At 37.7% G+C, this 26220-nt stretch overlaps 1 protein-coding gene across 4 annotated transcripts; it reads left to right on the forward strand.

The window, feature by feature from the left end:
- The first annotated feature begins 260 nt into the window (after window positions 1-260).
- ccdc9b (coiled-coil domain containing 9B) lies at window positions 261-23964 on the forward strand. 4 transcript variants are annotated; one of them, XM_032546787.1, is made up of 16 exons: window positions 261-451; window positions 1094-1193; window positions 2432-2469; window positions 5414-5521; window positions 6676-6780; window positions 6863-7015; window positions 8186-8353; window positions 12760-12822; window positions 14098-14276; window positions 16090-16139; window positions 16226-16276; window positions 17074-17170; window positions 18686-18719; window positions 18818-19385; window positions 20090-20172; window positions 20514-23964. In XM_032546787.1, exons 4-16 carry the CDS (start codon window positions 5426-5428, stop codon window positions 20538-20540), a joined length of 1674 nt encoding a protein of 557 aa, XP_032402678.1. In that variant the 5' UTR covers window positions 261-451; window positions 1094-1193; window positions 2432-2469; window positions 5414-5425; the 3' UTR covers window positions 20541-23964. The 4 variants fall into 4 exon arrangements, with proteins under 4 accessions (XP_032402678.1, XP_032402677.1, XP_032402676.1 ...); XM_032546786.1 differs by lacking the exons at window positions 261-451; window positions 1094-1193; window positions 2432-2469 and adding an exon at window positions 3023-3547 and having other exon boundaries at window positions 16229-16276; XM_032546785.1 differs by lacking the exons at window positions 261-451; window positions 1094-1193; window positions 2432-2469 and adding an exon at window positions 3024-3547 and having other exon boundaries at window positions 20093-20172.
- Window positions 23965-26220: the final 2256 nt, after the last annotated feature.

The raw sequence follows: 26220 nt of genomic DNA on the forward strand, positions 1-26220 counted from the left end.
AGCAGTAGAAGTCAGAGGCAGCATAAATGAATGGAGATCATGTTTAATTCAGTTTTACTTTGTTTAAAATCAGCTTTCATTTGAGTTTCAGAGTTATAGTAACTCCCCTTCCAGCAGTGTTTGAAATGTTTGTGTTCCCATCAGGATCAGATGACTCTGAATCATCTGTAAGGAATTTTTCTATAAACCCAACTTGCAAGGGAAATGCCATACTGTCTATTCTCTTTATTCTGTTAGAATTTTGTCTTACCATATTCGTTTTTCTTAGTATCCTGTGGAAGTATTCACAATCCCTTGAACCTTTTGAACATTTTGTCATGCTTTGTTTAATTTGTTTTAGAATCGTATATGACAGATCACAATTGGGAAATGCTAGGCAAAAAACCTGAGAAGTGTAATGTGCCATCGCAAAGTTTCTCTCTGAAGATACATGGTTGATCCACATTTTTCTGTAAGTACGGAAAAACAGCTGCTGGTTTTTTCCCCACACCTAAAGATTGAAATATACCCCCCTTTTTTGTCGCAAAATAGCTCAAATCCAGTCAAACTGGATGGAAAGTGTCTTTGAACATCAATTTCTGAGTGAAGTTCAAAGATTTTCAATTGGATTTAGGTATGGAGTTTGAGAGAGAAAATATGTTTTAATATAAACTATGTCACTGAAGCTCTGGCTTGGTGGTAAACCTAATGTGTCTACAGGAGGGTGGATTTCCACCACAAACCACACAAAGGTAACAAATACCTCAAACAGGATTAGGGATTCTCTCATATTAAGTTCTGCATATTTCCCCTTCAAATTTGGCTAGCTTCTTTGTCTTTGTTAAGAAGCTGTTTGCACTGCTCCCACCATATTAAATCCTAACAAAATTCATTAAAATATTTAGATTTCATTTTAAAAACATGTCTTATGTGGCTTGCTCGTTGCTATAAAAAAAGAAAACAGAAAGAAACTTCTGTTCTCTCCCTAAAAACAGTTTCTTTGGTCTTTGGTGAACAAAGGTTTTTTGTTCAGAAGCTTTTTCATAGTTCAGTTCAGGATACAGCAAATATTTTTCCAAATAATTTCCAATATGTTTTTGTGTATATTTTTCAGGTTAGTTGATGGAAAATGATCTGACGCCATCTTGTGGCCATTAGACAGCAGCATTGTAGTTGATCAATGACGTAAGCTTTTTGGCGGTGAAAATGTTGAGGTGAGCAGATATTTTATATCTTATTTACCTGCTGCTTTTGACCAGGTTAGTGGCTCTCCTATAGACGTAGGTGTGTATATTGTGCGTTTATTGTTGTACTTTGTCGATACTGTAAAAGACAATTTACTTGAACGATCATTGAAAAAATTACAAAAGGCTGTGAAGAGATACAAAATGATTAAAGTAAAATTTCTATGCAAGTGACAAGCACTGGAAGCCAGAGTATCCAGAGATAATCCATGCATGCACAGAAAATTAGAGCACCTGTTATAATTCATATTTTCAAACCTTGCACTTTCTTACTGTTTGCTACAAGGCAACACTGGTAAGCATTGACTACTGTGCAACTTTTATTATTTCCTTGGAGGTGTTTTTATACCACTGTCATCAATTTTTATTTATTCTGGCTGAAGGAATAAGGTGTTTGTACAAAATTTTATGGGAAACTGACCCATCTCTTTGTGCATTTGCAGAAATGTAGTAATGGCTGGAGGAAAAAGGAAGATCTAGACTGACAAAGAAATACTAGAAAAGTGAAAAGTCTGATAAATTATTGGAGCCCAATGAAATGAAATGACAAAAAATTCAAATAAAAGAAACAAGATATTAAAAGGAAATTGCATAGAAGCAAACTGTGACAGCTGCAATAGAAAATGTTTTCCATTAGATTAAAAAAAAATTATTATGGCACAAAAAGAACTTTAAAAAAAATAAAGGAAAATTATCTAATATCCATGAGAAATCATTCATATTGTCTGCATCCTACCACTATGGAGACAATAAAGAAATGCAGCATGGCAACCTGCAGCTGAGCGTTATTAAGTTTGTTTGAGGTCTTTCAGGCACACAATTCTACTTTAAAAGCAAAGGTTTTTTGGATAGAAGACTAAATCTCTCCAGTTACAACATGCACATATACTCTCTTAGAAACACCTGTACTTATACTCTCATACATGTGTACATGCACTGATTTTATCTGAGAAATGCCTCGACTCCAGTGAATTACACCTATTTGTTCTTTAGGGATCTTGAGGCCTTAACATGCTAGAAGATTACATCTTATGTTTTAATAAATATTCTACATAAACCTCTGAATAACTCTATTTGTTTGCTAAAATGTTAGCAATGCTTTTTTTCACAGAATTTATTCATGCTTAATATGTCAATTACATGCTGATTTAGAGCCATATCTGTTTGTTTTTGTGATAAACTTCTAATTTTTTTTTTTTTTTTTACAGAATGGAAGGCTTAACTACAACTCCAAGCACAAACACTAGTAAGGAATTACTTTCCTCTGGATCCCATGTGTTTAGGAAGCCTTTTCACTGTCTGAAACATGCAGTCAGGCACTTAAAGGAGACGCAGCTGCTGAAACCGCATGCGAACAGAAAATGGGCAGCACATGCATCTCATTTACAACGTCTCAGTTTGGATAATAGCATGTCTGGTTGTGAATAACGTGAGGAATGATTCCCAGTGAGACCAAAAATGAACATCAAATCAGAACAAGACTGTTTATTAGTAGAAAAATACCAAACCATTGAAGCTATTTCTTTTCATTCAATAAACGCACAATGATGAACAAAATTAGCACAACAATGGGCCAAATAAATGCTGAAATCATAAAGCTGAAAGATTTTGCGTTTAGGTGTTTGACACCAAACACCAAAGACCAGGTAATCACCAGATTACGTGGTGAATCTTATAATTCAAAAGGTAATCATAAGATTACCTGGTAATCTTTTGATTACCTTAAGATTTTATGTTACTCCAAATAAAATTGGAGCAACAATCCAATTTTATTGGATTGTTACTGTCTTTATGAACTGTAACTATAACATAATTTTTCATTTTCTGTTAGATTCAAAAGTTATTTTGCTATCAGTGAACCTACAGCACATTTTTTAAAATATATGTTACAGAACTGGCATGTCAGACCTTTTAAAAAAACAACAACACATAATCAGCCAGGAGAAGACTGTCTGCTAAAAGAAATCTCATGTCTGAAGTGCATCTGTGTGGGCAGAGTCGCAGGATGTAAGCAGCATGCTTTGAGATAAGTGAGGAGGGGAAAGAGCAAGTGTTTATAAAGAGGGGAGAGTGGGAGCGACAGAGCACAGAAGGGGGAGGGTGGGAGATTTGGAGAGTCGGAGAGAGAGGGAGGACAAGCGGGTGGGTGCTGTAAAATCCGTTAACGGGGGAGCTCTGTGCATTTGTTAGACATCTTGGCTGCCTGCCCAAATTGGCTCATTGTAAGCAAGGCATGATCGTAAACGGGAGGCAGCCCTCTCTGCTGCCTCGGCTGCCCAGCTCCCGGACCCAGCCCGGCTCCCACTGTTGACATGGAAAGACCTGTGAGTATCTTCTTTCTGCTTCCCTTCTCTCCTCTCTCTGGTGTTGGGTTCCCCCCTTCTTCCCTGCTCTGCTCTGTCGCAGATTTAGCTCTGGCTACATGCATCTTTTCAGTCCTCTCTCTGGCTCATTCTTTCTCTCCTGCTGCCGCTCCTGTGGGAAGCAGGAACGCTGGGTAGGAGGAAAGCCTTGGCAGCTTTTTCCCTGCAGGCCCCTTCTCCTCCTCTGCTGCCCTCTTGCCTGTGCCGTCCGACCGACAACACCATCTCTGTGTATTCTTTGTGTGTGAACGTTAGCTGTACTGGTGCACTGTTTTCACACTCAGCCCAGCCCAGTGTCTTAACATCCCCAAACAGAGTCTCCTCCTTGCATTGGTTTCGCTGAAGCCTGTGTTCGTCATTGGACTTGCTGAGATTTCACAGTCGGCTCTCTGTTGCACCTATTCTTGGTGGTATGTCCTCATGGTCTGTTGTGTTTGGATACCCTGACAACTGCAGACAGTGAGGTAACCACTTTCCGGGCCTGTCGTCTCTTTCGGCAGAGTGAGTCCAAACTTTACCCATGCTCAGACTCCATCATAGATATGTAGTTAATAGTTCAGTAGGAGCCCTGATCTTCAAAAAACATCTCAGGGAAAAGCCTTTACTTTGCAGGTTAAGCAGCAACAAGGATGCAAATGATGGTGGTCTTTGTGCACTTGTTCGTTGTGAGTCATCTCTTCGTTCTCGTTATATCACATGGAAACAACCTTGACTTTTGTGTTGTCATTGGTGCAACAGTGGAGGATGACTGACTCACTGTAGTGTATCACCTCCTCAAAACCCCTCAGGGCAACTAAAACTGATAGTGGAGAATACAAGACTTCAACATTAGAGATGTTTTGTTACAGGTAAGACTGTTCTGTGTTTCAGGAACTGTAACTGCTTAAGTTCTTCTGACAAAAAGCTATTTGTCTAAAATGATTTGTCTTGCAACTAAGAATAAACAAACACATAATTAAAAATTGCCAAAGTTTATCCAAATGCCTACAGTTTTTTTTCTTTCTCTGCTGTGGCACACATATCAGTTCTCCAAAACTTGACAGATCCTTCATACCTGCAGCATCAAACTTGGAACTTGCAACTGGGCTCCATTTTCCTCAATCTGGACAAACCAGATTGTAGAGGGAATATTAAATTACAGGAGTCCAAAGGACGTGAGATCACTGAGTCACAGATATTTGATGCTGTGCAACAATTGGGCTGCCTCGACTTAACAACAACTATCCAGTTGATATTGGCAGCATTTCTGCAGAGGTAAAGCTGCTGCTCCATGAGTTCACATTTGAGTTTTTAGCCCTGGGCCTCATGTGCTGTGGCAAGGCGTGTCCTGCTGACTTCACCAGGATGTTTAGGATGCTCTGCATATGTGTAACTGAGCTTCCTAATGAATGCTCCATCTGTGGTGGCTGTGAGGTTGTGTTTGTGCTGTGTGCTGTTGCTCAGACACAGATGTCTCTCAATGATAAGCATTTTGGTTTATGCTCTCTTAATGAACAACACATATTAAGGTTTCACATGCCTGCTTGCAGCCTGAGCCTTTCAGTTTTCCATATTTTACATGTGATTTATGATTTCTTTTCTAGAAAATAAACTCAAAATGTTATTTTAAAAAAACAAACAAACATTAAATCATTCTTTTCTTCTTATTTTCAATGCCAGCTATTTCTGTTTATAAATGTGATTTTTTTTTTCATGTGTAAAGATGAGGAGTTACTTAGACATACAGCATAAGTTAACAGAAAATGATAGTCTTTCTTCTACGACTATCAAAGCTACAGTTAAAATCTGAAACCTTCAATTGATTAATGTCTCAATGTGTCTAACCAGACCACCAGCAACATGATGCCCAAAAGGGATCAGGAAAGAGATCTGGAGCTGGACAAGAAGATTGAGGCTCTCCGCAGGAAGAACGAAGCGCTCATGAAGAGGTACAAGGTGAGGAAGAGCTGCTCGCTGCTTTATGTCAGAATCGGAGCATCCAGCTGAATTTCTAGTCTTTCTTTAAATAAAATAATGCATACTATTATTTTTATACAACTTTTCCTGTCAATAGATTTCACAGGATTGTTTTATTTATTTACATGATCAAAATTAAAAAAATGTCTTAACTTGTGCTCATAAAGTGAAGCTTTATGGCGTAATGCATCTAGTTAAAAAAGGAAATCAAAAGAACTGCTGTAGCTTGAAAACCCCCCATGGAGGTATTTCAAAGCACCTATTGCAAATCAAGTTGACCTTCAATTTCTTACTATGGAACAAGACAGCTTACTACAAACATTGTCAAATAAAAAATGCAGTACCAGGCAGGTTTAATAATGTCATTCTGTAATTTCTGCTCCTGTTCTGACCAGCATTGTAATTCTAAGTAGCACAGATGTGTGTCAACACATTCTTTGCAACACATGTGTGAATTTGTTGCAAATGGTAGGATGCAGACATTATGTTGCAAAGAATTGCCTACTTGATAAAGCCTAAACATGTAGTCTGTGCAATATGAGTTGTGCCACTGTTGATTTCTAAGAACCTCCTCGAAAAATGAGATGGTACATGTCAGGGGGTTATCCTTGACATAAATAATTTTTAGTGTATCAGAGAGTACTTGAGTCAAAGCCCAGATTATGATCTCATCGCAATGCTGTGGGGTGACTTGAAACAGGTTTTACATTCAAGAAACTCCTGAAACATCTCACAGCTGAAAGTGAGAGGTATGAAAAACTTCATTAGTGATGGAGGTTGTTGGATGACTACAAGAGTCCCACTGAAGTAATTTCAGCAAAAAGAAATAACATTAGCTTCTTAGGAATGAGGTGTCCCAGCCTTTTCCTTTTAGGACAAACATTTTTGTTGATAGCTTTTTGCTTAATGAGTAAAACAAGGACTATATTTGCTGTTTTTAGTGGATTTAAAACACTTTCTTATTCAGCAATAAGTTAAAAGCAGATTAAGCTTATGTAAACATTTTAAACACTAATAACTTAAATGAGTATTTCTCAAAAATGAGACAATGAGAATGTGTTATTAAGCTTCATGCTCTCAATGTTTAAAGATTTTATATCTCTTAAATATGACTGTATCTTTTTCTCTTTAAGGAGGTGGAAGAGGACAGGAGAAAGGCAGAAGAGGAAGGAATGGCGCTGCAGAGCCGAAAAGGAAAAGCTGATGACCTCACCATCACAATCAGCAAGTCCATGGATGTGTGTATCCTGCATAGCTCTTACTTCAGATTATACTGTTAAAAAACAACTTCATGAGCTGTTCATTTTTGTCTGGGGGCAGGAGAGTCGCGTGGTGGTAACAAAGCCTTTTGGTGGGTCTCCAACTGGAACAGGACAGCAGGAGGGTGGGGCTGACAGGGTGGGAGAAGGGTCCACTCAGGGGACTGGGCGAGGCTCCAGGAAGCAGCTGACGGTCACAATGGCTGGAAAAAAGGTAAAGTCACTTTAGTACATGTATATGGAAGCTTGGAGGAATATTTAGAAATAGCTTAGACTAAATGACTACTGACAGAAGCACTTTATTTTATTTTGTAATTAATACTAATAATAATGTTAAATGAAACCTCAATACTTTCTTCAGTCCAGAACTTTCTTAAAAGGATTCTATCTTCTACAATAAAAAAATTGACTAATATTTATTTTGAATAATTTCGCCTTCATTATGTACATAGATCTAGTTTAGTTACTTTTCACCTTGTTGTAACCTGATGATTATGCATTTGAAGTATCAGCTATGCAGTTTGATGATATGAGAGAGGCATTGATCACCTGATAGCAAAACAATATAAAAGGAATATCAATTCTGAAAAAGATAATTGATGTAAACAATGTATATCCTCATCAATAACCAATGAAAAAAATGTCAAAGTCATCCTATAACGCAGATTGAGGAACTTTGGAGGAAACTAATAAGGATGAAGGCAAAGGAAGCCTTCCAACCTAAAAGACTTGAATGTTGTCATGAAATATAAATTGTGAAAAATAACTGTGAAAACATCCAAACTACATTGTTTGATTATGCAGTATTTTTAGAGACATTTGTCTAATTTATTTTCTTAAAAAAACTTATTGGTTCAATTGAAAAAAAATTATCTACAAATATTTTAATTTTTAGGTTTTAAAACAGAAAAGAATTATTACATTTCACAGCAATGATAAGAAAACACACTTCGTTGTGTAAAGCCAGGTCAGTTGAGTTATTTTCCTGTGTAGAAAAAAAGGAAAATAGTTGTAGGTTACTACAACTGATACTTCTAGTTAAGCATCTGTGTCATCTACTAAAAATTATGGCTGAGAAGGCAAATGTAAAATTTTAATGTTATTTTTCCATATTTCAACTGAAAGATCTGCATCTGATTAACTGGAGTCAAGCAGAGTCTGACTTCATGGCGCCAGAAATACCATAGTCTGCCAAATACTGCATCTAAGCAATGTTGCATATTTCACTGACAATATAGATTCTGTGATACACTGTGTAGCTCTACTAGAAACACAGCTTTTATAGACACAATTTGCATTTGGTCCTTTGTTTTGCAAGTCAGACTCTATGTTACTGCAAAGCACATTAGATGTGATACTCTGACATTAGTAAGTGTCTCCTCAGGGTAAAAGGGTGGTGAGTGAGAGGCCAGAGAAGCAACTGGGCCCCACAGATGTCAAGAGCCCTTTGGATGAAGGACAGACGACGCAAGTGGAGTCAGCTGGGAGAGGAAAGCAGCCGTGTAAGACGACTAAGCGGGAATCATCATCATCAGCAACAGTAGCAGCAAAGGTCTGATTCAGACACACTGAACTCATCCGTCTGCCTTCTTTCGCACTTCTCCTCTTTGTTTATTTTCTCCTGCTGCACCCATGTGTTTTACATAGATGTCAGACATGTCTGCCCGCCCGTCCCCTCTAGTGACTGAGCACAATGAGGAGCAGACAGGAGGTGGGCTGAGGCTGTGACTTACTGCTGTGGGATTAGGAAAGAGGGAGCCTGCTGATGGAGCTGTTGCTCTGTAAAAACCCAGCTGCCTAATATAAACTCCGGTCTAAATATATTTTAAAACACTGAACACTTGTCGTTTAAGCTAATTTTGGTTTGGAATTCTGAGAACCTTTTTTTCCCTTCCAGATATGTTCTCTTGTTGATTGTTGTTTAATATTTCTTTGTAACTTTTGAATTTTTGAAATGCCATTATATTGTTCTATATGCAAATTTTACAGAATCCACAAAACTCCTTTCTTATTTTGGACTTTTGAAAACAGACGTTTGCACATATTACAAAACACTCGTTTCCTGCTGCCTGACAGTAAATCAGATTAAACTTTTCATATTTTAAGTCAGTTAGGATAACTTAAATAATTTCTCTTTGCTAAATGCCACAGTAACTAGAGTTGTATTGAGAGATTACTTTTTGCTTTCTTCAGGGTCAAAAGTTTATTAATAACATTTACGTTGTTGTCCTGAAGTCATGTGTTACTAATTCTTTGGGATGCTAAAGGTTACTGTCCCTAAAACCCATTTATGCCCAAACTTTACCTTTCTAGCTGCTGTGTTGACATATTGCTTCAGTGTTTCCATGTAGGCTTGCATCTTTGCCCCTTTTCCTTTTAAATGTAAGTATGGTTATCGTAAACACTTCAATTTTAGTTTAATCAGAGCAAAGGAGGTCTTTGTTCCAGAATGCATTTCAAAATTGTAATCTGGATTTATATGTTTCTTTTCTGTAATGGCTTCTTCCATACTGAGTGGTTGTTCCAGCCCATGTCAGTACAAGATCTGTTAATACTGTCTCACTCTCAGGAGCTTCAGCCAGCAGCTTTGCAAGGTCTTTTGCTGTTCTAGTAATGATTGGCATAATTCACACTTAAACACAGTAATCTCTAAAACCACCTCCACCCTGATTAGCATAATGACTGCACAATCCCATGGTGATTACAGTATCATATAACTTTGAACATGTAGCCAAGGAAGAAAGATTTCCTGATATCGTGAAGGACTTTCCATGGTGTCACACTAGCAGGTGGCATGCTCGAGGTGTGCTAAAAAACTACACCCACAGATGTGGCTCCGATTAATTAAGATTGTCTTTATTAACCTAATGGATAGTAATCTTAGGGTATGTAAACTTCTGAGTTTGAGAATGAGATTCTGTCTCTCATTATTCTTCCACTTACATACACTCGTTAAGTGTATGTAAATTCAGTTTCAGTTTTTTTTATGTAGCTCCAGTTCATGCTGAAGTGTGCTTGTGATCCCATGCTTAACCCAGATATTACCCTTCGCACATGAGGTACCCCCGGCTGGGCTTTGAAATGCCACCTTTTGCTGAACTCGGTCCCCCCGGGTATGCGGAAACTCTGGAGCAGCTGCTGTGTCTCAGTTTGAAACACACACACACTTAAAGGCTCTCAAACAAGCTGCTCAAGTCAATAAGCTGCAGAGCATGCAGCTGATGCCTCACGACTGAACACATATAGTGGGGGTCTGTGGATATAAAAGCAAAGCTAATGGGAGTTTCTAAATTTGTACATGACTCGCTGGTTACCTGATGCAGAGTGCTGCTCTCCGATCATTCTGAGTTAATGTGGTCTAAAAGCCACGGAATGAAATCAGTGTTTTGTTGCCTTTATTCCAGGCCCACTAAGTCTGTCTCCCTTATTTATCATGCGTGCTGAATCAGCACTTGAGCAGTAGCCAAAACCCCAGTTATCTGGCAGCTTCACAGTCCCTGCTTTCACATGGACAATGTTTACAATCCTTTTTCCATATTTTTCTGGACTTTCAGAAAAGTGGCCAAGAGATCCAGTAATTTTGGAGAAACTGCAGTGATCTAAAACTTAGGGAAAATCTGTTGATGGGACAACTAGTAGTAGCGCACACTACAAAGCTGGTTGAAAGTAAGACGAGAAGAAAGCTGTTGTTAAATAATACCACAAGAAGTCCTGCTGGTTTTTGCCTAAAACCTTTTAGAGCAGGGGTGTCAAACTCCAGTCCTCAAGGGCCACTGTCCTGCAGTTTTTAGATGTGCCACAGGTACAAAACACTGGAACGAAATGGCTTAATTACCTCCTCCTTGTGTAGATAAGTTCTCCAGAGCCTTGCTAATGACCTAATTATTCTATTCAGGTGTGGGGCAGCAGAAGCACATCTAAAAGTTGCCTTTTAGACAGTCCCCCTGGAGGGACTGGAGTTTGACACTTGTTTTCTAGAGGATGCAGCAAATTGATTTTGGTTCAAATGCCATATTCCAGGAGTGGAAGAAATCTAACACTTCACATGGCTCTGAAAATAAAGAAAAAGCAAAGCTTGATGGTGACAGCAGCGTAATAGCAGGAATCTTCTCTTCAGCAGGGACAGCAAGCTGCTCAGAGTTGATTACCGCTAAATGGACAACATAGGACAGGGATATCAGAAGAAAATCTGTTTGAGGCATCATCACATACAAAGACAAATCCATTCATTATGTTGATAAAATAACACTCAAATAAACACAATATAAAATATAGAGTTCAGGAATAATTGCTCCAAAAATTGAATACAGTCGAGCCACAAATAAAGTCAGTCCAGTGGGACGTGGACCGCACTTAGGACACCCCTAATTTAGTCCCTTTGGAGTTAAGGTTGGAAGGTGTAAAACCAAAATGGTGTCACATTGTTTGAGGAACTTTATGAGGTCACTGCCCGGGAGCTGGAAGTGTGACTTGTTCAGTATTACAAAATGGCAATGGAGAAATATCTAGAATGATCATCATTAAAGTGCACTGTAACAGGATAATCTTGATCATTTCTGGAAATTGTGTCTTTTTGGCCACTGATCCTTCATCGAGGTTTCCTTAGTTTTCTCAATGTATGCAAGTTCACAAGAGCAATGAATTAGAAATATCACAATAAAAGGGGCAAAAAAAGATTTTAGTAGAAAAACTCATATGTTTCCAATTGATACAGCTCAACCCAACCATTAAAATATTTTGTGATGATTATGTATGGAAGTATCTCATGGGTGATTCAGATTATATGCCTCACAGCCTCTTTGAGAAAAGAAACAGACTGAGGGCATGTGAAGAGTGGGAAAGAAACAAAAGGGGGTGAGTAGGGGAGAGGGGGCTCTTACCAACCGTCTGTCTGCTTCCAGTCTCCGTTTTTCTTCACGGAAGCTTTAAGTGGTCTGCGCTCCTCTGTCACGATTGTTTCTCCATTCCCAGCACTTAGAAAGGCCCAATTTGATCTAATTAACATTCAACTGCCCTCTCACTCTAAAAAGGCTCATTATGCTGTCAAAGAGACGGACCCCTGGCAGGTTTCCGGGAAATAGCCGGCGAGAAACAGGAGAATGTGGGGTAACAGGGAAAAAGAAGAAGAAAAACACAGGTCATCCAATCTGTTGAAATGTTTAATAGTATGTCTTTGCAGTTTTTGCATGTGAATAAGTTTAACTATAAACCAATTACTTTGTCAGATATTCAGAAATATACAAACTCTTGGGGCACAACTTGACTCAGTGTTGACACCTCAGACTGTTTACTGCAGGGGTCTCAAACTCCAGTCCTCGAGGGCCGCTGCCCTACAATTTTTAGATGTCCCACAGGTACAAAACATTGGAATTAAATGGCTTAATTACCTCCTCCTTGTGTAGATCAGTTTTCCGAGCCTTGCTAATGACCTAATTATTCTATTCAGGTGTGGTGCAGCAGAGGCACATCTAAAAGTTGCAGGACTGCGGTCCTCGAGGACTGGAGTCTGAGACCCCTGGTTTACTGGGGAGAAGACAGAGAGAAGTCTTCCTCTTCTCTCTGTCCATGTCCACTAGAGCTAAAAAATAGTTATAAAAAAAAGAAATATGCAAATTATTTTTCTGTAGTGATGTGCAATTAATTTTTTTATTTACTAGAGGTCAGGCAGGTTTTAATACCATCTCCCTACAAACTGCATCTTTCTGTGAGGACCCTTTTGCAGAGCAGGTATTTTCAGTCTTGACTCATTCGGTTGTTGCATTTGGAAACCACTGGAGGGCAGTGTGGGACTCTTAATCAGGATGAGTCACTGACCTACCTGGGTTTTATTTAGCTTTCTGGGGCAGCAGCAGAAACATGGCTCTTTGCAACAATGTTAAACTGCCTGACAACAAATTGCTGTGTCATCCTGCTGTTGTTCCGCTTACATTTTACCTTCCTGTCTCTGCTCACTGCCAGGAGGAGATTAAACAGGGGCCGATGAACGCCGAGGAGCAACACAAGGATACAGAGCAACTGCAGGTAAACTAATGACAGGACAGACTCAAACAGCACCCTCTCAGATTTGAGGAAAGCCATGAGAGAGTGCAAGTACACAGAAATGCAAATACACATTTGCACACTACCCTCATCTGAGCTACAACACGGCTGCTGTCTTTTTTTCCCCCCTGCGTTTTCTAACTCATCGTCATGCATCCCACTGGCAAATCAGGAGCTGGATAATACAGGCTGGGGAGGCAGACTCAATACCATATGGTTGGTTACATTATCTTGTAAATGTTTTCATACCATTTTAGTTCTTTAACTTTTAGGATTTTATGTGATAGAACAACACAAACTAGCTGAAACTCAGTAACTGAAATAGAAGGAAAAAGTCCCATAAATATTACATTTTCAATACAAAAAGTATAACCACACTGCAAACCTGTCAATAGTTAAATATCCAAGCAGTCAAAATGACTCAAATGACAAATGACCCTCTGAGACTCTGGAGGAGCTGTAGCGATGTCAGCCTGTTGATATGGCAACTATTTATTGCGTATTCTTCAAACCAGGCTTTCATGGAAGAGCATCAAGGATCAAGCACTGGTCTCAGTTCCTGAAAATGTACTTGGGAGGCCCTACAGAACAGAGAGAATTAGATTTAATTAAGGGCTGGTGGCAGTCGGAGTAGACCTGTCTGAACATGAGAGAATGACCTCCCACGTGGCCACTGCTTCTCTGAGGGCCGCAGATAAGAGAGGTGCAGAAACGATGGTAAACACAAGGATGAGCCTAGACAACATGTTTACTCTGATGCAATTGGTCCAAACCGGGGCGGAAAATGTCGACAATGCTTACCAGCACTTGTTGTGTCTCTTTTGTTCACAGTTTTTTTGGTTGCAGATTTCTTTGCAATGCACATTTTTCCCTTAACATTTCCATATATTTCTCTGTAGAGTGCCATTTATTGTCCTGGTTTGCTCCAAGGCTTTAAAACTTCACTGCACAACCTGTGTCTCCTTTGATGTATTAAAGTGCCTGCATCTGATCTACATTTAGCATGCAGTCGCCCCTGGAGGAAGGAGACCTGATTTTATTAAGTCTATGCTACCCATTTCTTGATTACTTTCCCTCTGTGTTCAGAATAAGACCATAGGAGCCTTCAAATTAAAGAAAAATGCATAAATATACTGAAAATTAAGATTCTTTGCTGTTTCAACTTCACATTTTCTTGTTGCTGCTTCAATAAAATGTTTTTTTTTTTTTTTTTTTTTTGTGCGTTAAAATACATTGACGTGTTTTGTGTCCAAGTAGGAGCCTGAGAGCCCGCAGCCCAGCACAGATCTCAACATCCCAACATCAAGGGAGGAGCAGGAGGAGTATCTACGGTGGAAGAAGGAACGTGAGCAGATTGACAGGGAGAGAGTGGCGCGTCACAAAAATGCAAAGGGGCAGTGGAGACGTGCATGGGACATAGACAAAACCGAAAACATGTAAGAACCCGTAAGACCTGTTTATTTCTTGCTGAACCCTTTTAGCATGTTAAATAGGGTGGGTCTTCTAACATCGTGGTTTATCAATGTCCTTTGCTGATAGAGGCAACAACTATTTTTTTTATGAAAAATGTTGAACATTATATCAGTATTGTTGTTGTTGTAGCAAATGGAAGTTTACCTCCCCCTATTAAACATGGATGTTTATTTCAAACATAATGACCAAGTTTTACTAAAGCTCCAAATGCAACATTGAAAGGATTACCCTCATCCTGCTTTCTTCATATCTTGAAGACCACATTTCTTCCAGAAATGTTTCCCTTTTGCTGTGTTTAAAAATCTAACCTTAATTGTAATGTATGAATTCAACAGGGAAAAGTCATATTAAGATATATATATATATATATATATATATATATATATATATATATATATATATATATATATATACGTACAGTACATACCTCTTTTTTTTTTTGTACGGGGGGACAAACAGTAGTTCATGCACACACTTATACATTAGAGCAGCTTAGAGAGATCAATTGACCTGGCAGTCATGTTTTTGGACCAAGGGAGGAAGTCAGTCTACCAAGGAGAACATGCAAACCCAGGACCTTCTTGTTCCAATGAGTGCTACCAACTGCGCAATGTAGCCCCTACTTTAAATGATGTGTACCACAAAAATTGGCAAACGTTATTTGACAATAGCCTTTTTCAACAGGGCTGCCCTCACATGATTCTTAAATCACTCCATTTTGGGCGCTCTCTCTTGTTTATCCCAACATATTTTCTAACAAATCAAATTAATGCAACTAAAAATCTGTCACAAGGCAGGTAGCATGTCTTCAGTGTTGGACCTTTTATAAAACCTGCAGATTCATCTATTTCCACAGAAAACACCAAAGCAGCATCAACCTGGTGTTTAGAATTAGGCTCATAATATCACACAACATGGAAATGCCACCTTATCTTGAATAATTATTTCATTTTTTGCGTCAGTGTGTGTCCTCCCTCACAGATTGAAGACTAAGTGATCACAGTAATTTAACATGCAACCTCTAATGTCAGCAGCAAGTTTTTAGTTAAATTTTGCTCCAAGAAAGAAAAATATATCCCTGTAACTTGATTTTTTTCACTGCTGTTGAAATTGATATTAGATACCCCCATACATGAGAAAGACACAGCATGTTGTAATTTTTTTTTGTTGTTGTTGCTTTTAAATCACTACTTGGTAAAAGACTAAAACCTCTTTCAGACCAGATGGGAGGAAAAAACAAATGGCAGCATTCTTAATTTTATTAGATTATTCAGCAAAATCATCCATTACTAAAGCTATTTGAAGTGCATGCTTCAAAAAAGCCTCATCACTTGGTGAAATCAACCAGACTGAGCCTAAATGACTGGAAGCAGAAATGCAGCCCTTCATTTTGAAATGTTTTGTTGAATTTCAAACAAGTCGAGGTGTAGTGCAGAGAGCAAATTACTGGTGCTGTTTAAGGAAGCATCAAATTGTAAAGAGACAAGGGAGGACCTGCTATTTTTAGCCGAGGATAAGCGTCGGAATAGTTTGCCTTATTTGGCAAAGCTTAAACAAGGCCCCCGGACAAGAACACAGGCGGAAATGTGCTTTTTATCTGACGGTTGACGTTGTTTCAGTGGTTGCAAACTGTTTGGATGTGACTCTTGGTATAAAATCTTTAATGGGTTATCTAAAATATTACAATTTAGTCCTATAATTCTGCGACTGATTAAAATATCAAAGAAGTGAGATGGACCAATTTTCCCTCTATTTAAATTATGCCTTTCCCTCTAGGTTTTCAGACAAATCTCTTTCTGATAGAGACTGGGCAGCTTCGGCTAGAGGTAATAAGACGATTTCTGTAAAAATAAGTGGATGAAAAGCTTTCACATAACAACACTATAATAAAAAGATACGTTTTTGTTTTTAGTAGTTCCAGGAGGACGGAATGCCAGAAGAGGTTCGAAGGCGGGTTCGAAAGGTATTTAACAGTTCATTGCTTTGGAATGTTCCTGAAGTATTCATACCCCTTGGTCGCTTTCAGAGGTCATGCAACAACTACAAACTTTTAATGTATTTTATTAAAATATTAGCAATAAATCAACATGAAGTGGAAGAAAAATTATACATGGTTTTCATCAAATCTAAAAAACATACAGCTGGCAAGATTGTGCACCATGGGGATAGTTTTCTTCAGCAACCATAGGGAAATTGACCAGAGTTGATGGTAAGATGGATGAAGCTAAAAATAGGCCAAACCTGGAAGAAGACCTGTTTGAGACATCAAAGGATTTAAGTCTTGCTCAGAGATTCAGTGACCCTAAACATACAGCCAGAGCTACAATAGCGCAGTTTAGATCGAAGCTTATTCATGCATTTAATTGGCCTAGACTTACATTTAATTAAGATCTTTTGACAAGACTTAAAAATTTATTTCTGAAAATAAAAGGTGCAGTATTCAGTGCAAAGCTGGTAAACCCCCCCCAGTAAACAAACAAACTTGCAGTCGCAGCAAAAGGTCGCCGGACAAAGTATCAACTCTGGGCGGCAAAACTTTTCAGATTTATTGGGAATTATTAAGATTGAGAGCATTTTGTCATGTTTTGTTCCCACTTCACAGTAAGTTAATACTTTGTGATCCTAATAAAATGAGGTTTATGGTTGAACTGTGAGAACATATTAAAAGGTTTAAGGGGTATGAATATCTCTGCAAAGTCCTGTATCTATGCCAAGAAATGATGAATAAAAATGTACCTTTTCTGCACTCTTCTATTTTAGGTCACGAAAAGCGAGGCAAAGACAAGGCAGCTAAAAACGTGCTCGTGATGAGCAGTAAAGCAAAAGGCAAAGATCGATTAACTGGGAGGGCCAGGAGGTCAGTGACAAACAGAACATATAATCTGCATCGGGATTTCTCCAACTGCGCCATCAGTTAATTGTCCTGAGAGGAATAACTATGTCTAATGAAATGCGTAAATAGGATGTGGGAAGGCCATTTTGTTTCCCTGAACTGTGCCCTTGTGTACAAATTTCGCTGAATGTCATGAGACTTGATTTTGATTTTGCGGCAGCTGATTAAATAACCCGAAAGGCCTTGTTTGCATTTGCTGCAGTCAGCTGGTCTCCTCCAGCTTTTAAAACAAATGGGGTGTACGAGCACTGGGGAAAGAGCTTGTTTTACTTTAAATTCAAACCCAAGCGGAACTGGGCATGAAGGGAAGCAATGCACACCTCATACTTTGAATCTTAAATTATAAAACACCTTACATTTTTTTTAATCTTCATTCCATATAAAGCAAATGTAGTGCAGGGACAGATTAACACACTGAGGTGTGTCCTGAGAGGTTCCAGCTGTGCTACTGACACAGTTTGCAACACATTTCTGATTGCTGCTCCCTCTTTCCGAGTCGGAAATGGAAGTACAGATTGCTCCCTGCAGTCTCATCATCGCCACTAACGGATAACGGAGCATTTGGCCGAGAATCAAATTACAAAGCACTTTGAATAAACACATTTTAGATATTACAAGCCTAGCTTCTTTCAGGAAAACGATTCAATTAATCAACAAAAGTTTATACAGCTAAGCCCTCACCAAGGTTTAAAGACAGACAAAATCTCCACTTGTAATTTCAGAGTAGAAATGTGTGTGCTGCCAACAACAGCAGATTCAGTTTTAAAACTGCTGAAATTGTTCTTTATGTCAATACTATGGCTTAAAATCTTTTTAATGAGACTTAAAGTTTGCTACGACTATTCGGAAGATAAAATAATGCATCATTCCCTCAGGTGTTGCTGTGCTCTGCTTGTCAGCTGGCTTAAAGAAAAGCCTCTACAGCTGTGTGAGGACTCTGCCGCCAGTGAGAGTGATGGGGAGTGGCAGGATTCGCTGATCATGGAAAAGTGTGACAAGAGTTTCATAACTCTTCAAAAATCTTTAATAACTCCATAAAAAGTGCCTAGAGTTATTTACTTTTTGGGAGGAAAACAAGTTGCTAAAGGGTATGAAAAGTAGTAACATTTAGCAACAGATTTGCTAAGTTGGCCACCTGTGGCATACTGGTTTCTATAAACTGTATCATGTGTGGACATGAAATTCAGAGAAGGTGCCAGGTGTTCAATTGACAAGTAGAATTTAAATCTGGAATATTACGGGCATTACATTTGTAAACATACTGAAATTGTGATGTTAGTTCTGAATCAAGTTACATACAGTTCTAATCTAATGATCAGATTGATATTTTGGACCCTGAGCCTAAACCTAAAAAAAAAATAAATGTTTGCAAACTCAGAAAATTTCTTCCTATATGTCCGCTTTTAGATATTTTCAGGTAATAAAGCAGTCTTTGCATTTCAGCTAAAAACAATTCTGAAATACATTCATGTTTTTCAGATGGCAGGATAATGACGATGGAGAGAATACACAGGTAAGAAATGAAATTTAACAGAGAACAAACATAAGCTGCACAGATTGCAAAGAAAATAGCCAATAAATGTTCTTTGTTCTTTTTATTTCGTTTTCCAGACTACTGAAACAACACTGGAGGAATTCCTTGAAGAACTCGATGCTCTAACAGATGCTAACGAAGGGAATCTGAAAGATCAAGACTCAAAAGCAAAGCCAGATCCCTTAAGTGCACCTGAAGATTCTGATAGCTTGAAAGAGGATAACGTTACTCAGAGGAAAGCGGCAACCTCATCCCCTCGAGGACTAGAGAAGAAAGTACGTTTCTCAGAGGAACTCATCCAGAGGGCTCCCGCTAAGCAAACTACAACCTCTTTACATTCTGCAGCTCCGGAATCTAAAGGCTCTCTGAAAGCCTCCTCACCAAAACACAGTGAGGTGCAGAGGCCACAGCTGGCTTGTGTAAGTGCAGAGCAGGATGGTAGTAGTTCCCAGGATAAAGGAGGGGGTCTTCCTTCTCCTCCTGTTGCCCAGCAGCAGGCATCTAAAACTGAAAATGTTAAAAAAGACACCAGCAGCCCTGAAGTTTCCAGCGTTACTTCTGGTGAAAAAACCAGCACTTCTCCACATGAGAGCCCTGTCCAGCCTGTAGAGGAGTCCAAGTGCAACAGCAGCAGTACGAACACAGGTAACCGCTTTGATGGCAGAATTCATAAATGTTCTAGACCTTAAACCCTTGGAGAAAAAAAAAATCTTTTTTTTTTTTTTTTTTACAAATCAAACCCCAGAAATTCCAGTCTGTTTTCAGCCATATTTACTCTCATATCTTTAAATAAAATTTTGTGCAACTCACCGGCGTCAGAAGTCATAAACAGATTTCACATGTTAGTATTCAATGTGAAATTAGTAAACTCAAACAATTTACTACTTGCCACGTTTTAAGCATCTCAAGCTGCCTGAAAATAGAACGAATATACCAAACCTACCAACACATTTCCAAGAGAACAACACAAACCATGTTGGAGCTACAATGGAATGGTTTCAAATCAAATTACTTATAGTCACCTCTTAGAATGGCCCAGTCAAAGTCCAGTGTGGGACAAGGATTAAAATTTGCTGTTCATAGAAACTCTCAATCCAGTCTGACTGAGAGTGCATGTATTTTACAAAAAAAACAAACGGCAAAGATATTTGCAAAGCTGGTGGAAACTTACAGCTGTGGTTGCAATGACAGATGGATCCAGACAGCGGTATCTGGGGGTTGCTAAATACAAATAACCACCTCTCTGATGTGTATGCTACAATTATGTTCTACTTTGAATTGGTGTATCACATTAAACCCAAAGCACCGTTTGAAGAGTGAATATTCACTTTTTTTTTTTTCTGTCACAGAAGAACTGAAAGACTCCACTCTGTCTGTCCTGAGAATAGATTCAGGAGAGTCACACCCAGCACACTCCACCAGCAATGACAAGGTCAGTACCAGGGACAGGAAGAAGGATGGGAGGATGTAATAGATGTGTAAATGGACTGATGGGAGGATGGAGGTATAAATGGATGAGGAGTTAGATGGATGAAGAGAGATGTGCAATATATCCGCACTGCAGCTTTGATCCCAGTATAGTCACCACCCCTGAGGGCCTGGTGGAGTGCAGATAATACCTCTTCATCTCATCATCCACTCGGACATGCACAAAAACCTCCCACTCTTATCATTCACATAGAGAAGTGGTGCATTTGAGTTACATAAATTGTGAACTTAGGGAAAAAAATGGATTTAGTCATTAATTTTTGTGCATGTTTTCTCTTTTTGCAGGCGAGAGAGCATGGGAAGGTTGTTTGACATTTTTGGAGCATCAGTCCTGAAACCAAATCGCTGCGTTTGGATGCTTTTTGCTTCAGTGGCCTCCCAGCTAAAAACCAACCTTTCATTTTGCAGCGGCGAGACCCTACTACTGAATCTAATTTCTGACACCAGTTTAGGAAGTGTTGAGCATTTCAAATATTTTTACATCTAAGCACTTTATGAGTATACAGGACTGTTTACTGAGACATTCTTCAGTATGTTAGTAAGCTGCTTGAGTGCAATATCTTTGAATGTTTACATTTGTATGTAGAGTTAAAGGTACATATCTGGAGGTTAGCTAGTCAGTTCAACTTAGGTAGTCTTTGACAGTAAATTAAGCCACAATGAAATAATAGTGCCTGATTTAGCCTTAGGAATTATTTTTGACTAAAATATTATTTAACTTCAGACACAAAACAGAGTCTTAATTTCTACGTTCAATAAATAATAGGATGTTATTTGTTGGCTCCTTTCAGAACAAAACCTACAACTTTGTGTATCTGCAAAGTGACCTGGTTTTACAGTTTTCTGACAAGAATGTTTTACCAAGAAAACTTGAAAACGGGACTTTCTGGTTATCTAAAATGATTTTTTTTTGTTCTAGCTTGAGATTTCTAGCCTAGGGCAATTGTAAAAAACAAAAACAAAAAAACAGGATTACCAAACTCTGACTCTCCCAACATGGCAGCTTTATAGGAACAGTTATGTACTTGAAATGAGGTCCTAGTAAAAGGTTGTAAGCAGTTAATGTTAGGCTACCAAACATGGCACTAAGCATCTTCATTTGGCATAAATCTAGATGAGGTAGACCAGGAGACCAAAGGTAACAGCTAGTTCAAGAGGAAGCCAGTAGCGGCTATTAATAAAGGCTTTTTGGAAGTTGCCCAGGGCAGGATTTACAAAATAACAGTGATTTATCTGTCGCCCCATGTTCACTGTTGAGAAAAAGAAGAGTATTTTATGTGACTAAAGCAAAGCATTTTTTCACACCCAAGATTTTACTGATTTTAATGAGTGACGAACCCCACAGCCTACTTTATGTTTAAGTGGCAATGTCAGAACTATATGCCAATGAACATTTGAACTTTCATATTTTTTGCATTGGGTGTTTTGTTTTATTTTATTTTATTCTTTTTCATAAAGAAGCCAAGCAATTATTTTTTATTAGAAATTGAAGTAGGAAATGGATGAATTTGTAAAGTAACTGAGAGAAGCTGTCTGATATAAAAGTAATGGAGTGTATAAATCAATTAAATAGCATGCACAGATTTGGAATCTCCCTTCACTCCCATCTCTGTGTGTAGCTGGAAAGTGAGTGATGTCGGAGTGTGGAGGAAAAACAAGACAAAACATTGCTAAAACTAAATGATGATGCAGAATGTATAATGTATAATACAGGCTCATTCAGTTTCATTAGACTGGACAGAATATTTTGATTCTGCGTTTCATTTTTCTTCTTGACATCTTTAGGTCTGGGTCAGTGTCTAAAGCTCCGGGAGCCTACTGCTTCCAGGGTTGAAGACCTCAGCTGACATGTAGCCATGTCCATTTTCATAGCCAGTAAGGAAAAGGAAACATATTATCATTTTATTCACCTTGTTTAAACTCAGAAAGAACGAGGAGAATGAAATGCAAACCAAACAGTAGATAAGACTCTTTGAGGGTGGAGCTGCTTTCCCATTCAAGGTCTCACACATATACTCTGTCTGGCTTGAATTGCTATGGAATAAAATAATTCAATTACTGTAGAAATCCAGAAAACACATTTTCATTGTAATTAGAAGAGACATCCAATAAGACATCCAAAGCGAACGATCAAAGCTCTGAAATTTGTATCAGCATTAACTGATTATAAGGTTTTGAGACTGGAGTTTTGTAAAAATGTTGTCTTTTTGTTTTCAGCCTCTAAGTCCTACTAACCTCCATTTATACTAAATGAAGATGCTAAGATAATTATCTACTGCCAGTAAGATATTAACTGCTGATAACATTTTAAGGGAGTCACACTTTAAAAATATCAAAGAGTCCCTTTAAATGCATGTTTTAGTCTTGGTGTAATAAAACTGAGGCATTGTACCGTAAGTGCATTTTTGTTTTTTGCTAATTAGTTTTTTCAGCAAAGGGGGATGAAACTGTTTTTGAATGGTTTATTTCAACCTTCTCTCCAACTTTACACCAAATATGGTATTATTACAATATTATTTTCCCTTATAGACTGAAGGATTTGCTACTCTGACAGTGTTGCAGGTATTTCATTAACACTTTGTAAAATATAGGCCTGGCTAACCCATTAGCTATAAACATAGAAAGAAACCCAGGTGTTACACAATTTTACAAGTCAATCTCAATAATTAAGTAAGATTTATAATACAGAATATGCCTGGCCATAATTCTGACTTAAATGAAACTGACTTTGGTCACTAAAACACATTTGTTTTTGATATATTTGCTAAAACAGTTTCTTTTAAAAAGTCAGAATCATGATACAATCAGATCAAATAACTTCTGACCCTTTTTCTTGACTTGAGGTCTTGTGTGACAAACTTACTTCAGTCAGAGCACTGCGGTTCTGCAGACGTACCACTTTAATATTGTTCCGCTATTTATTCTGTATTATAACTTTTATGGAAAGCTCACATTTTTCAGAAAGCTGATCTCAAATGAAGAAATGACCCAGTTCTTGTGCCTTGCTCTTTGGATTCTTCAGAGACTGAAGGTGTATTTTAAATTCATGGTTTGTATCATAACTATCACATGCAGCTGCAGTTATTTTATTTATTTGCCTTATGTGCAGACATCCGAATGTTCCTTGCGAATCAAAAAAAACGCTGTCTCCCTGTGACCAGCGTGTGCTTTTTTGTTTGTGTTTATTGCCTGTCAGCTGTGTTATTTTTGGTATCGCATAATAAGAAGCCTTACAAGAACACTGTCCTCAGAAATGTTTGTGGCTTCCATCAGAGCTGCAGTATAGTAAACAGTCATATAACCCTGAGTGGAGAACACAGTAGACCTGATTTGTGAGGCTGGGAGACTATGAACTTTGGATGAAGTTACATAAAAAAACTGATAGTCTGGAATCTGTTGTAACAGCAAGATGGATTCAATCCATTCACGAGGACACAACAGGAGGCCTTAATTTTCGTACTGAGAAGATGGTACATTTCTTGCAAAGGAGCATCTGTTTGAAAAACAGGCGACCTTTGATGCCTTTAAAACTCCCTGTGGGATTCATTGTAAAAAGATGTTTAGGGTATACGATCCTAGAGTAGTTGGGTGTTACATGTCCTTGTTAGGTACTTTCAAGGTATTACTTCATGAAGTGACTAATGTAGGAGGTCATTGTTCACCTTGTGTGTGCATCGCTGCCCTCTAACTTTTCACATGCAAAAATAAAATGGTTGTATGACTATTTTTAAGTGTATGAGTTGTTGCCACAGCTTTTTGCAGTGTGAATCCATGTGGGACAAACCCTTTAATATTGTTTTGTTGCACTTCACACCGACAGTAGAAGAAGTGTACATCTGATCTAATCTTTCGGTATTTTGCCTCAAACAAGATAAATTTGAGCCTTAATATCACTAAATAAAGTTGCCTTTAATTAGTTCAGCCTTTATGGAGTTTATACACTTTACACTTTGGGACAGTTATATGTTATCCTTCTGGAAGGTGAACCTAGACTCCAATCTCAAGTTTCTTTATATGTTTTATACATCTATCTTTGGTATTTAAATGAATAATCTGGAACAATAATTACAGTTTTCCCAACGCAATGGTTCATCTCTAGTGTCCAGCTACTTCTTTTGCCTTGTGTGATTCATCTGACACACATTGACACTTTCGCTTTTTTTTTTTTTTTTTTTTTTTTTTTTTTCATCTTTATTCATTTCATTCAATACAAATAAAAAAAATTTTTAATACAAAGAAAAAAATAAAATAATTTAAAAAAATGAAATGAAAGGTAGCAGAAAGAAGAAAATAATCTTATAATATCTGCCCCTTTTTCTCAACTATGGATCAAAACAACAAAAAAACAAACAAACAAACAAAAAAAAAAAACTAAAATTTTTTTGATTTGTCTTATGTGACAAAAAAAAGAAAACAAAGGAAGAACAAAGAAACAAGGTCAATCATCAATCTCAACTGAACAATACTATACTTTGACTTTATACTATTTCATACTTCTTCAAAAAAACAATCTTTAACATTCTTTTAAACATGTGTAATGATTTAGCATTTTTAACATCGTTTTGCAGGTCGTTCCACAGTTTGACTCCTTGTATCGAAGTACATCGTTCTTTCAAACAAGTTCTGAATTTAGGTTTCTTAAAAATCTGTGTCCCCTTAAGGTTATAACCACTCTCTCTCTTTTCAAAATTTTTTTGGATGTTTAAGGGTAATGTTTTTAGGTGTGCCTTATACATAACCAACAAAATATTATAATCAACTAAATCATTGAATTTCAAAAACCTCAAATTACAAAATAATGTATTTGTTGGATATTTACCATGTTTTCGAGCAATAACTCTTATTGCCCTTTTTTGCAAAACAAAAACAGATTTTATACTAGTATAACATGCCTTTCCCCATACCTCAACACAATAAACCAAGTGTGGAACAATTAGTGCATTATACAACATAAATAGTGCATGATCATTCAGAAAATCCCGTACTTTATAAAGCACTGCAATTGATTTTGCTAATTTTGTTCTTAAATAATTCAAATGGGATTTCCATGATAATTTCTCGTCAATTATCACACCCAAAAATTTCACCTCACTAACTCTACAAATCTCTACACCATCAACTTTAAATGGAGTATTTACAATTCTTTGTCTCCTTGTAAATAACATATAATTTGTTTTGTCCAAATTTAAAGATAATTTATTTAGTTTGAACCATTTATGTATTTGCATAAATTCTATTTTCATTTCTTTTAACATCCCTTTTATATCATTGCCCTGACAAAAAAAAGTGGTATCATCCGCAAATAGAATACATTTGAAAAACCCTGATACATTTACCAAATCATTTACATATAAAATGAACAACTTTGGTCCAAGTACTGAGCCCTGTGGAACTCCACATGTAATTTCACAAAATTCGGATCTAGTATCATGTACTTGTACAAACTGTTTTCTATTCTCCAGGTAGCTCGAAATCCACTGTAATGCCGGCCCTCTAATCCCGTATTTAATAAGTTTTTTGAGTAAAATGCTATGGTCAATCGTGTCGAATGCTTTCTTTAGATCGACATAAATGCTAGCACTATATTGTTTTTGATCAATAGCATTTGTTATATGTTCTATCAGTTCCATAAGGGCCATTGATGTCGAATTTTTGGCTCTAAATCCATATTGACTACTACTTAATATATTATTTTTATCTATAAATGTATCTAATCTATTTACAAATAGTTTCTCCAAAATTTTTGAGAACTGGGGCAACAACGATATCGGTCTGTAATTACTAAACATACATTTCTCACCATTTTTGTAAATGGGAATTACCTTTGCTATTTTCATGGCGTCTGGAAATTTTCCTGATGAGAATGACAAATTACAGATATAGGTGAATGGTTTAATTACATAAGACATAATTTCCTTTACAAATTTCATATCCATATTTACCCAATCCTTTGATTTTTTATCCGCCATTTTGTTTACGATACTCATTATTT

This window comes from Xiphophorus hellerii, chromosome 19, assembly GCF_003331165.1.
Source record: "Xiphophorus hellerii strain 12219 chromosome 19, Xiphophorus_hellerii-4.1, whole genome shotgun sequence".
NCBI classification, from domain to species: domain Eukaryota; kingdom Metazoa; phylum Chordata; class Actinopteri; order Cyprinodontiformes; family Poeciliidae; genus Xiphophorus; species Xiphophorus hellerii.